Source organism: Trypanosoma cruzi, genomic scaffold, assembly GCF_000209065.1.
Source record: "Trypanosoma cruzi strain CL Brener 1047053516561 genomic scaffold, whole genome shotgun sequence".
NCBI classification, from domain to species: Eukaryota; Euglenozoa; class Kinetoplastea; order Trypanosomatida; family Trypanosomatidae; genus Trypanosoma; species Trypanosoma cruzi.
The window spans coordinates 150,027-161,833 of record NW_001849504.1 but is presented as its reverse complement, the minus strand read 5'-3'; the positions used below and the strand labels follow the sequence as shown (position 1 = coordinate 161,833).

The 11,807-nt window shown below is 47.7% G+C and overlaps 5 protein-coding genes across 5 annotated transcripts, besides 29 other annotated features; all 5 read left to right on the top strand.

Annotated features, from left to right (window-relative positions):
- On the top strand, window positions 1-570 carry Tc00.1047053507939.70 (uncharacterized protein; the record flags this gene model as incomplete). The annotated part of the gene is made up of 1 exon (XM_801764.1): window positions 1-570. A coding segment is annotated over one exon (570 nt), but the record flags the coding sequence as incomplete, so codon positions are not given.
- Window positions 1-9,962: a sequence feature (heterozygous, Esmeraldo-like haplotype).
- Window positions 1,044-1,080: a microsatellite.
- Window positions 1,129-1,167: a sequence feature (A-rich).
- Window positions 1,194-1,229: a microsatellite.
- Window positions 1,264-1,300: a microsatellite.
- Window positions 1,302-1,367: a microsatellite.
- Window positions 1,380-1,402: a microsatellite.
- Window positions 1,648-1,678: a microsatellite.
- Window positions 1,815-1,848: a microsatellite.
- Window positions 1,906-1,942: a microsatellite.
- Window positions 2,429-2,456: a microsatellite.
- Window positions 2,545-2,572: a microsatellite.
- Window positions 2,630-5,065, top strand: Tc00.1047053507939.50 (hypothetical protein, conserved; the record flags this gene model as incomplete). The annotated part of the gene is made up of 1 exon (XM_801763.1): window positions 2,630-5,065. One exon carries the CDS (start codon window positions 2,630-2,632, stop codon window positions 5,063-5,065), a length of 2,436 nt encoding a protein of 811 aa, XP_806856.1.
- Window positions 5,170-5,218: a sequence feature (A-rich).
- Window positions 5,364-5,396: a microsatellite.
- Window positions 5,409-6,599, top strand: Tc00.1047053507939.40 (hypothetical protein, conserved; the record flags this gene model as incomplete). Its single annotated transcript, XM_801762.1, has 1 exon — window positions 5,409-6,599. The coding sequence occupies one exon, from the start codon at window positions 5,409-5,411 to the stop codon at window positions 6,597-6,599; it is 1,191 nt and encodes a 396-aa protein (XP_806855.1).
- Window positions 6,654-6,682: a microsatellite.
- Window positions 6,861-6,887: a microsatellite.
- Window positions 7,485-7,544: a sequence feature (CT-rich).
- Window positions 7,879-7,913: a microsatellite.
- On the top strand, window positions 7,936-9,042 carry Tc00.1047053507939.30 (hypothetical protein, conserved; the record flags this gene model as incomplete). The annotated part of the gene is made up of 1 exon (XM_801761.1): window positions 7,936-9,042. The coding sequence occupies one exon, from the start codon at window positions 7,936-7,938 to the stop codon at window positions 9,040-9,042; it is 1,107 nt and encodes a 368-aa protein (XP_806854.1).
- Window positions 8,319-8,356: a microsatellite.
- Window positions 9,124-9,150: a microsatellite.
- Window positions 9,299-9,318: a microsatellite.
- Window positions 9,472-9,498: a sequence feature (AT_rich).
- Window positions 9,610-9,637: a microsatellite.
- Window positions 9,649-9,695: a sequence feature (T-rich).
- Window positions 9,963-10,228: a sequence feature (areas merged during assembly that could not be assigned to a particular haplotype. This can correspond to areas where the two haplotypes were merged or to regions with more than two copies in the genome that were merged during assembly.).
- Window positions 10,108-10,143: a microsatellite.
- Window positions 10,229-10,456: a sequence feature (heterozygous, non-Esmeraldo-like haplotype).
- On the top strand, window positions 10,327-11,807 carry Tc00.1047053507939.14 (hypothetical protein, conserved; the record flags this gene model as incomplete). Its single annotated transcript, XM_801765.1, has 1 exon — window positions 10,327-11,807. A coding segment is annotated over one exon (1,481 nt), but the record flags the coding sequence as incomplete, so codon positions are not given.
- Window positions 10,457-10,775: a sequence feature (areas merged during assembly that could not be assigned to a particular haplotype. This can correspond to areas where the two haplotypes were merged or to regions with more than two copies in the genome that were merged during assembly.).
- Window positions 10,776-11,807: a sequence feature (heterozygous, Esmeraldo-like haplotype).

Here is an 11,807-nt window from a genome sequence, read left to right as displayed (position 1 = left end):
GTTCCTTCGTGGAGTGATCCCGCGGTGCTGTTACCGCGGCCGGTGCTACGCCTGCGTCCCGAGAGAGTGTCGCCTGCCAAAATGGAGTCGTCCAAGCTCCCACCGGTGCGACAGCAGCAAGAAGGAACACACCCGTACCATAATAATAAAAATGTTCAGCAGCATGTGACGCCGCGAGGAGCTGCAAACACGCTGGTGCAAAGACCCACTGGAGAGGCGGCTCCGTCTGTGTCTCACCGACGATTGGCCGAGGTTGTGACAAGGCTGGCGACCTCTCGAACTTCATCGCCGCAGCTCCATGCGCAGCAATCCATTTACTCGCTACTGCCCGCGGTGCGAACCAGCCCTGATCAACGCGACGCGCTGTACCGTCAGCGTCGACGACGGGGAAGCGTTTCTCATGCCCGAATGGGGCCCACCGCCGCAGGCCCGCCAACGCATATGTCCTTTCATAACGCACCGTGGGGACCGGCTCTAGTTTCCACATGGGCGCATCCAATGCACCGCAGCACAAACGGCGCCTCGCAGACTGGGCGTTTTGTGGGCGACAGGAATGTATTCTATTACTAGGAGGGTGCGGTGGTGCCGCTTGCGGGTTGACACGCCCCGCGTTGATAACAACGATGTGTTGGTGGATGGCGGCAGTCCATACGTGCGTTTGTGGGAGCAGCAACAGGGAAAGTTGGCGGTGATTCAACAATATGGACGAACCGAATGAGTTGGATCCACCAATCAGAGGGGAGGAGAATGCTCACTAAAAGGGACATGGGAAACCAAACATCTTGATTTGTTTTGTGCTGGCAAGGCGGCATACCCTGTCAGTCCACGTGAATAGCATACATCTATGCTTAAGTGTGTCTAATGTAATGGGGGAGCGGCAGGTCATTGTGGCTGAAATATCCCAGAGTTTCCGACTTTTTAAGTAAAAAGTAATTCAAAGCCGTATAGATTGTCGTGTGTCACTGCAGTGACCAACAAAATGTATATACTTTTGGAGCAAAAATTGTGTATGTGGCGAAGCCCCCGCCTCTTATCTTACACCGTTTTTTTTTTTTTTTTTTTTTTTTTTTTTTCTGTTTTATTCATGTATAATTTCAGAATCCAGCCAGTGGTCCAGGCGAATATTCATTGTTTTTTTCTTTTCTTTTTTTTTGCTTTTGTTGTTTTAGATTATTTGTATGTATGATACATCCTTTTTTTTTATTTTATTTTTATTTTTATTTCTACTTACAGAACGATGTATACATTCTTGTAGAAGGGCCTTAATAATAATAATCATAATGAGTACAATAATAATAGTTTGTATGTACATGCATTTATATACATTTATATACATATTTATATTTATATTTATATGTACGTATATAAATGTTCAAATCTTTTTTTTTTTTTTTTTTTTTTTGGTTTTGGTTTTGCTTTTAAGCGCATTTATGTAGGAGTAAATGTTAATAGTGCGGGAAGTGGAAAAAATTTTTTGTTTGTTTGTTTGTGGCTGTTGTTTGTGAATTGTACCGTTGCAATGTGCGGCCTGACATGTTTTTTTTTCTTTTTTCTTTTCCCCCCCCCCTCCTCCCTTCCACCAGCAGCCACACAGCAACGTGTGCACACGCTTCAGAGAGAGAGAGAGAGAGAAAGGGGACATGATGCAAAGAAATAAAAAAAAAAAAAAATAAAAAAAGGGGGTGGGGGGAGAGAAATAAGAGAGTAGGCGCAGCCGTGAGTCATAAATGACGCGTATATTTCCTACAATGTGGTCATGCAATTTCTGTGATGGGAAAAATGAAAAACAAAATACAAACGGAGGTCCGAAAATTAAAAAAAAAAAAAAAAAGAGAAAAAAAGAGAAAATGAAAGATGAACGAAGAACGAAATTTTGTTTAATTTCAATTTTGACTCATAGTTTTATGCGTGTGTATGTATTTGTATGTATGTGTGTGTGTGTTTGCACGCGATTATTCAACGAACGATTAATTTTGTTGTTTTGTTTGGATTCCATTTGGATTTCCCTCCCGTTCCCTGCTGGAGGCTTCTGTTTATCTGTTGATATGTGTACACATGGAATGCCTTCTCCACACCCTCCTCCTTCGATGTCTCTCTCTCTCTCTTTTTTTTTTGTGCTTTCTTCTTTTACGGCATTCCTACCACTCTTAGTGCACCATGAATGAGCCATGCTGACAGGGACGTCCCACGCACCGTTGCGAGGAGGAGACAGGGCAGGAGAGTGTTCATGCGTTTGGGATGCTTGACGAGGAACCGGACGGAGGCCCTCCTTTATTAAATGTACCTGCCCCATAAATGGGGAACGAAATGCCACGCAAATAGCCGAGGCCACGCTGGGTGACATCTTCCATTCTGCGCGGTCAGAGAAGAAGGCGGCGGCGAGATCTCACTCCTCTCTCTCAATTCCCTTCCCCCCTCTCCCTTTCAATTTTTTTTTTTTTTTTTTTTTTTTTTTTGTGTGTGTGTGTGTGGAATGTTTCTGCGACCACAAACGATGAAGAAAGAAATGAAAAGAAAAGAAAATGAAGATTTCTTCAATGCCGTTTTTATTTTATTTTATTTTATTTTATTTATATAAAAAAGGGAGGGAGGACGGGAAAAAGATCAAAAGATAGGGGAAAGACAATTCATGCAGCGACAAGCACGGCTTCTGCATGGTGTAAATGACGCCTCAGATGTATCGCGGATGGATCCATGGAAAGATGATCGTTGTCGCGACTTCATCGCCCTTAACACCATTCAGCGACTGCGCTCTTACCATGCAGATACACTACTACCTGTGGAGCCGATAAATATTCTTCGGGCGAAAAATCTCCTCCTGTTGCCAAAGGCAGGACCGGATGCAAGGACATGCGATACCGAGGAAGGTTGTGCTATTGACACAGCGAGAATTTTATTCTTCGGCCCTAAATCCTTCACTTCATTGACGTCACCAGGACGCATGACTGCCTTTCCACACGGTGGTGGCAACAGTGGTAGCCGAAGTAGTTTTTCTCATAGCGAGGAAGTGAGAAAGTCATCTTCTGTCAAAAGATTTTTGCAAACTCCCTCTATGCCTTTGAACTGCTCTCCGTCAGTTGATTCGGGGCAGCAACAAGGTGAGTTAAATACGGCGACTGGAGAAGGTGGTGGCACATTAGACAACGGTGGAATTAAGTCGCAAGGGACCCATCAAGAGGCATTTGATGCGGGGGCCACACCATTAAGGCGTCCGATGAGTGATGCCATGACAACCCCAGCCCCCCGTCCACCCGAGCCTGTTACTGGAGTTGTCACCACATGTGAGGAGGGTAATGAACATATAAATGAAGGGCGTAATGCTTGTCAAACTGTTTCTGGTGTTGTAAAATTTTCGTGTGCGATTGTGGACGCTATCGTGGCATACTATCAGTCCCTTCTTAGCCGAGGCGTCGTGTTAGATCGGTTTAACTCCAAAGACTTAGCCTTTTCATGGTGGGTGGTTGGACGAAACATGGATGTAGCAGCTTTGCATCATTATACAGGACCAATGCGGCGTGACTCTTTGGTGATTCTTGTCCGTCATTTTTACTACGAATTACTCGCGGAGCAGCGGCCAAAGAAAAGTCTCCTGTCAGGCCCGGTTTTTGTGCAGTCCCAGGGACAAAAGGAAGAGAGGAATGAGGCGGCCACTGCCTCACCGAAGCCGGAGGAAGAGACGGTGTGGACGAAGTTGCATGGCCAAAGCGAAGATGCACAATTGCCACAGACGACGGGGAATGATGCCACGACAACAGCTGCGGGAGAAAAGGGGGACGGGGCAAAAAAGCGGCCACGTAGTCGCCTTGATCCGACTCGCACAAGTCCGCTTCCAGTTAGTAATCGTCTTTGCCGCCGACGCCGTCTGGAGGAAGGCATAAATGGTGAGAAGCCAAGCGAAGCGGAGAAATCAACGGGGGCTCCGAAGGCTATCGGAGCATCTACTGTAACGAGCAACCGAACGGCGTCGGCGTCCAAGCAGGCACAAAATTCCAAGGGAAAGTCGATAGTGCAGACACCCGTTGCGAAGAAAGTTACTGTACCCACGGCACAAATTGAGCCAACAACAACACAACCACCCACGGCAGCATCTTCATCGTCCGTCGCAACGGCATTAGAGTCCACCGCACAAGAGAAGTCCCACGTTGCCGCGACGCATGCTGGAGAGGACACTCCACCGATTGAACGGCCACATCGATCTTCTCGTTCAGCGAACATCGAAGATGTTTGGCGTCCGATTCGCTTAACACGAAGGCGTCTTCCTCCCTCTGAAAATAGTACTGATTTCACCGAGGTGACCTCAACAACAGCAGAAAAGGGATCTGCTTCTGTGTCGTTTCTTAACCTTATAGTAGAACGAATTAATAAACGGATGGCAAATGATTCTAACTACGCTGATCTTCTTACGGCATGTCCAACCAGGAATTCTGAGGTGAAGGCTGAGGTGGGATGCCACAATGTTCTCTCAAATACCAGGAACGATAATGCAAAGATACTTCATGGCATGCATCCGGCGTTGATGCAGCTTTTTCGTTATTATCATACATCCGCTCCCGATTTGTTTTTGCCACGCACCGGATTAGACATGGGGGAGGAGGCAGGAACGACAGAGGAAGAGAAAACCAACATGGCGGAAAGAGCAGCAAAAAACAACATTGCTTCCATCTTTGAGGAAAATGGGGAAAACGGAGAGGAACAGCAGATCTCAGTCACTAAGCGAGAGCCTTCTACGGCACAGTCTCATGATATGATTACTGCCTCGGAGACTCTTGTTAAAGTTGAGCATGTAAACGAAGATGCCATTTCATCAGAGCCAAATGGACTGAAGGACGAGAGCCACGTGGATGCAGAAGCAAAGGCACCTCTTGTGCAGCTTCCCTTTTCCTTTTCGGAGCTGACTTACGCCCAGCGATGCCTGTTAACCTGGGAGGCCTCATTGCTTCTTAACCCACGACCAACACTACTGGCGAAGAGGGGATCACAAGCGACATCAGGCGCCAAAAAGTGCCAAATCAATCCCTCTATAGCTAAGCAAAGGCACTACTATGACTACTGGGGGAACCCATAGATTTGGAAAGGCCGTCTTTGTTTTTATTTTTCCTTCTCTCCCCCTCTTATTTTTTCCCTTTTTAACTCTTCGTTCATTCCCGCCATTATCATTGTGACGGATCATTTTTTTTTTTGTTTGTTTTTCTCTCTTTCCCTTTTTCTCTTTCTCTCTGTCGATGTGTTTATCTACTTGTACGATTGTCTCAATTTTTTATTTTGTCTGCTTTTTTTGTAGCGGTGAGTAGGAGACCCTATCGATCGATTGAGTGGTTGGGTGGGAAAGAGACAAATCAAACAACATCAACAGCAAAAAAAAAAGAGAGAGTGAGAGAGAGAGAGGGAGGGAGGGAAATTACTGTCTTATGTTTACATTTGCTTGGGGTTTGTACAACTCGCTTTTTTCGGATCGAACGTACAAAGTTCTTATTATTGGTCTTGAATCCTCCGGCAAGACCACGCTTCAAGAACAGATGAAGTGTATATACGCAACGAACAGTAATAATGCCTCACAGACGGGGTCGGGCGGGGGAAGTTCCATCCCCACACCGGCGCCAATGAGTGTCATGAAAAACAAACGCATTCGTCCCACCGTAGGGTTAAATATGTATCGCATTACACATCGCACCATTCCGCCAAGAATTTATGTCTCTTGTAGTCGGGGAAGTTTTTCTTTGGAAAAAGATGGCGATGCTTACCGTTCCGGGTCTATTCACTCTGCCTCGTCGAGCATGTCTCATGGTTCATTCACACCAGTCACAACACGACTTACGTTGTGGGATGTGGGTGGCTCAATGCAGACACTTTGGGCAAATTATTTTGCTCCTTGTCATGGTGTCATCTTTGTGGTGGATAGTACGATAGGGGCGAGTGAAGATGCCATGAGTTTTACTGCTACGGGAAATGCTTCCACCTCTGTGGTGTCTGGTGTACCTTTTGGCGATCAAGCCGCTACCCCCTCCGTGCAGTCACATATGAGTTCCTTGGATGTAGGACGTTTGAGCTCCACTTTTTCCCCATGCGGGATGGTGACATCCATAGTCGATGCTCCATTTAGCGATTCGGAGAAGACCGACGTGTTGACGCTTCGGCTGATGGAAGAAAAACGGCGAAGCTCCCAGCGAAAGGCATACGCGCGGAATGCAGCGGTGTTGCGTGCGGTATTTAGTCATCCACACCTGACAGACGCGCCGCTGTTGATTCTCTCTAATAAGGCAGATGTCATGGGTCACTGCCCTCTTGCCGAGATGCAGGAAGCCCTTGGGCTAGTCGATTTGGCCCTTATGCACGAGTCGTATAAAAATGGTGCTACAAATGTTGAGTCCCATTGTGAGTTAAATGCTGGTGGTGCAGGTGAAGTGTTTGGGTCCACTTCCATTAGTGATCACTCTTCTAACGGTGTCGACGCTGTGGGGACAAGCGGTATTGGAAAGAAAATCATGCGTTTGGCGGAGGTGAGTGCGTTGGATGGTTCTGGAGTACGTGAGGCGATGGATTGGCTTGTGTTTCAGATGCGGGACAGCGCGCGGGTGGCAGTGGAGGATGATGGGGGATGAATGAGTGGCAGGGTGTGGGAGCGTCTGCCTCTCTGTCTCTCTCTATTGTTTTACGTGTGTTTGTGTGTGTGTGTGTGTGTGTGCGGTCATGCGTGTACCTTTTTTTATGTACCTCTTGTAAGGTATTTCACTTTTCTCGTTTTTCTTTTTTGTTTTTATTGCTTCTGTGTCTTATTTTCTTCGCATGCGTGATGTACATTTTGTATTTTGTTCGGGGTGACTGTTTTCTTTTGCAAAGCGGGCTGATAGAACCTCTCTCACTGTGTGTGTGTGTGTGTGTGTGTGTGTTGAGTTGGGGAAAGCATAGTGGTCCCATTAACATTTAACTGCCGAGAAGGGGACAGAAGTCGGAGGGAATGTTTGGGACTTGGGAACTTAGCGCAAGTGTGCTGCGGTACGCCCCGCAGGTTCTGTTGAGGCAGTTGCCTTCTTTCTTAGTTGGTATTGTCGCTGGATATTGCACCGTCTTGCTGTTTTTTGGCCCGTTACCGCTTCTTTCCGGCGTCCTGCAGCTCATTCTCACAGTGGCGATTTCCAAGGGGTTGGCAGCCATCGCACGCGTGGGGATTACGAAAGGGATTTCCCTCTTTGAGGAGCGTGCGAGTAGCGGCGCAGGGAATAGGGGGCCCGTGAATAGGCATAAACGTCATGCCACGGAGCGTGGTGGCGTTGGGAATGAGAGGGGGACATGCGACGCCGTTAGGGCCGTGGAGGCTGGCGGTACCGCCGAGTTGGACTGAAGGGCGTGACGAAACGAATGGATGGCGCCATTTTCCCCCAAAACATGACGCCGGTGCAGCAAAAAGAGGAGGGACAGAGGGTGTTAACAGGCACGGTGCGGGTGGATCTGTATAACAGGCAATGCAAGGAATGCGGTAAAAAGTGGGGAGAGAGATGGGGCGGGAGGGAAGGAAAGAGAGCGAGCGAGAGAGAAAGGAAGAGCGATGTGCTCGGGTGAGTCTTCCGCTGTTTTTTTTCACATGTGTCTGTGCATGCCATTCATGCGGGTACCATTGGGTCTATACAATTACCGCCTCTCTTTTTTGTTGCTTGTGTACGCCTTAAATTGAACCCCTTTCTTTGTGTCTTGTGCGTGTTGTGCAGCTTTTAAAGGGTATTCTTAGTAACTTCAGGTATCATGCACTATTCACAGCAGCCACCCCCTTATCAAAACCAACAGAACCCGTTGACTCCTTCTTTGCCGTTGCCACCGCATCAACAGTATCAAACGCAACCAGATGGCTTTTTCTATCAGCCCTACACAAACGGTGTTGATGTTGGAGGAGGAGGAGGAGGAGGTGGTGGTGGTGGAGGTGTCTACGTGGATCCTGCAGGCATGCCAGCGAGAGTGCAGACAGGATATAACACACATATCACTAGTAGTCAGTTCTTTAATGGCGAGGAGAGCTCCCAGAGAACACATGAATCGCAGCAGGGCTCACATTCACATGTCATGTCGATTGGCGTCGTGACGCCGACCACCTCGAGGAGGGATTCATGCGCTTCACCAAAGGCCTTTGGTAGAATGTCGGCCACAAGTAGTACAAATAACAGTCCCTCCTTTGGGCATTATGCTACGAGGAAAGAATCACCTCTACCATCGGTAGTATCGAAACCCTTTTTACAACAACCAAACTCCTTTTCAGTCACGATGATGGCATCACCGGCACCCGCTTTCCATGAGAGCGCATTGCATGCACCTCAGCCTTTTAATCAATCACAACCACACCAACAACCACAACAACAGCAACAAAAACCGTACCAACAACCATCCTCGGCCGGAGTGCCACCGTCACAGTCTCCACGTACCGGGTTTGTGGCATCGTTGTTAAATGTAATTTTGCCCCACGATGCATTTGCAAGTAGCACACGGCAAGAGTCTGTTCCGCTTTATCAGCAGCGATTTGGCTACCCCGAGGATGACGTCCCGTTATTGGAGGAGTTAGGTATTTTTCCCCACCAAATACGTTGTAAGGCCTTGGCGGTTCTAAACCCCTTTCGGGCCATGGCATTGGAAGCAGTAGAAGACATGGACCTTGCTGGACCCATCGTCTTTGCCATTACTCTTGCCTTTCTATTATCTTTACAAGGAAAATTGGAGTTCAGCACCATTTATGGCCATTCTGTTCTTGGGATTGTCTTTGTGAAGTTCCTTCTTTCACTGATGACGGACCACGGTGTTGCGTTGCAGTTTGTTATTAGTGCCCTGGGGTACTGTCTCATTCCAAACGTCATTTTGGCTATTTTTCAGTCATTTGCGTACTGGTTGTTCGGATACATTGGTAAAACGATGCTGCCACCGGCGCTGTTGATTGTACTCTGGTCCGCGTGGTGCGCCACAGCGATGTTTGTGAATGGACTTTCCATGGAAAAGCAGCGGTATCTTGTTCTCTACCCCATGTTTCTGTTTTACGCCGTGTTTGCGGCACTGACGATCTTTTAAAAGAGAGAGAAAGATAAAGAAAAAAAAAAAAAAGGGCGTCAATATGAGGAAGAGGAAAAGGAGAAGAAAGCACAAAACAGCAAAAAAAAAAAAAAAAAAAATAAAAAATTGAGATGACATTTGGAAGGAGGGGTGATGCGTGAATGTTTTCTTGTTTTGTTGCTGCGTGCCACACACCGCCCTTTTCAGCCCCTTCCAGTGGGGCGGTGTGGAGGAGGGGGAGGGGAAAGTTGCGGGAATTTATACTTCCAGCGCAGAGGAGGAGGAGGAGGAGGAATGGGCGGTTGACTGCGTGCGTGAGTTGAAATGCTCTGGAGAATGACCGGGCCTGTGGCACACACACACACACACAGAGGAGTGTGCATGGCCCCCCCCCTTTTTTTTTTTATTATTCATCTCTCTGCTTCTTTCCCCTTCCCACACGCACTGTATATATAAATAAATATATATTTTTTTCTTTACCCCCTTCTTTTTTTTTTTTTTGTGTGTGTTTACATACGTGTAATAAAATGAGGCGCCAAGGCGTTATTTATGGGGGGTGCTCATACATTGTGTCTGTTTTGGCTCCTTTCTTTCTTTCTTTCTTTTCTTTTTTGAAGACGCATTAAAAAGAAAAAAAGAAAAAAAAAAGGAAAAGAAGAGAAAAAAAAGAATTGAGTTTTCCCTTTGAAACCAACAACCGGAAGAAGAGGGGAGTGAACAACAATTAAGCGCAGCCGTATGTATTGCCTTGGGAAACGCGGAATCGAGAGCAAAATGCAAAATAAGAGACTCTCTGTGTGTGTGTGTGTGTGGGAGTTGCAGTTCTTGTTTTTTTTTCCTTTTTGTTGCCTGCATGCCTTAACGTTTTCCCGTGCGACGCTGCCATTCACTCCTCTTTTCCTTTCTTCTTCTTTTTTTTTTTTCCATGACAGCACACACACACAAACACACAAACAAACACAAAAAAAAAAAAAAGGAGACATTGAGGTGAATACAACGCATATATAAATATAGACTAGACACTGCATAGAGAGTTACAATAGACGCATATCTACAGAAAACATAGATCGGTATATATATAAATATTTATTTATTTATTTATTTATTTATTTATTTATTGTGCATAGAGACGGCCAGAAGTGTCATTATACGTCGATACATTTACAGGGGAGGGAGGGGATAGACAGGGAAGAAAACAACAACAACAACAACACTGCCAGGCATACAGCAGGGACAGGGAGAAATATCATTTAATAACGTCTACATTGGTCAAATAGAGATTTATATCTTAAGAAAGCGATAATGGAGAAGGCACCGCTGTTGGAACGGGAACAGGAGTACAACGCCGTTCATGCATTCATTGAGGAGCGATTACGGATGTCGCACTGCAGGTCACTTTTTGTATTTGGCGCCTGTGGCTGCGGTAAGACCTCAACAATTCTTCGTGCGATGCGATGTGTCTCACACCGTCCGATGGCATGTGACAAGATAGTCGGACGGGCAAGCGCGGGAGGACGCGGCAGCTGTGGAAGCGGCAGAAGTAAGAGTCACAGCAGTCACGATAACTCGCCTTCCCCAGCGATCGTGAAGCGGAAACCGATTAAACGACGTCGCGGTGAAAATGAGAGTGAAGACGCCGTGGACAATTTGGAAGGCGCTGCGAATGGTCGAATTTCAGTTGGCGCCAGGGACGCATCACCGGAAGGCGATTTCGTTTCTTCGTCTTCCCTACTGCCGGCCGCCACACTGCGGCTGTTGGAAGCCGACCGTCGCATACAATGCCATTATGTCAACTGTGCCGATATGACGTCGCAGCAGCTGTGTGATGCCATTGCCAGCTGCTTTCGTGTGGCCCAGCCTCGTCTCGATGCGTCGTCGCGGAATTTGTTGAGTGAAATTGAAGCACTTCCACGGCATGTCACCGCATATAAGCGTCGTGGTGTGGCCGCTGAAGCGGCACGGAAACTTCTCCTGCGGGATTCCGCCGTCGAACATGTCACAGAACCCACGGCTTTGAAAAAATGCGTGTTGAAAGTACCGCTCCATGTTCTGGCGCTAGACGAGGTGGAGTACGTTCGAGCCGGTGCCCGTGGCCTGTTAACTGCACTGGCCGCGCTTTCCGTGGATCATGCATCACAACTGGCCCTCGTCTTCATCTCCAATCAACGCGAGTTGGTACATGTCCCGTACATGCTACTGAAGGAGCTTCCTTTTGAGGCGTATAGCGCACAGACGTTGGAGCGCATCTGTACAAGGATTGTGGCCAATGTAGATTTCACGGAGAAGGAACGGATGCAGGTGCAGTTGAGTCCGGCGTTGATAGCGTACATTGCCAAGAAAGCCGTCCACGAATACTCCGGTGATGTTCGCCAAGTGGCTTCCATGTCCCGCCGCCTTGTCCACACAGCCCAGAAAGAGGCTCGTGATGAGGCAATCAAACGAGGTGAGGTGCGGAATGAAGAAACCCCGCAGCGTCGCAGCGGTAGTGGCATCACACGCGCTGGCGCGGTCCCGGGCAATACTTCGCCTGCCTCTCCCGCCGCCGTCATGACACTCGCGCAGAGCCAAAAAGTATTACGTGGTACTGCTGTCGTGAGCGATCGCGTCTTTGAGTACGTTTCGGGTATGCCAGAGCAGATGCTATATGTTCTCAGCTGCCTTGTTGTCTTGGCACTCCGACAGCAGCGGGATAAAAGTCTTGCGCAGACAAATGTGGCCGGCGTGACATCAATGACACGTCGTGTGAGGACCGATGCTGCAGCGGGTAAAACAGAGCCGGGCAC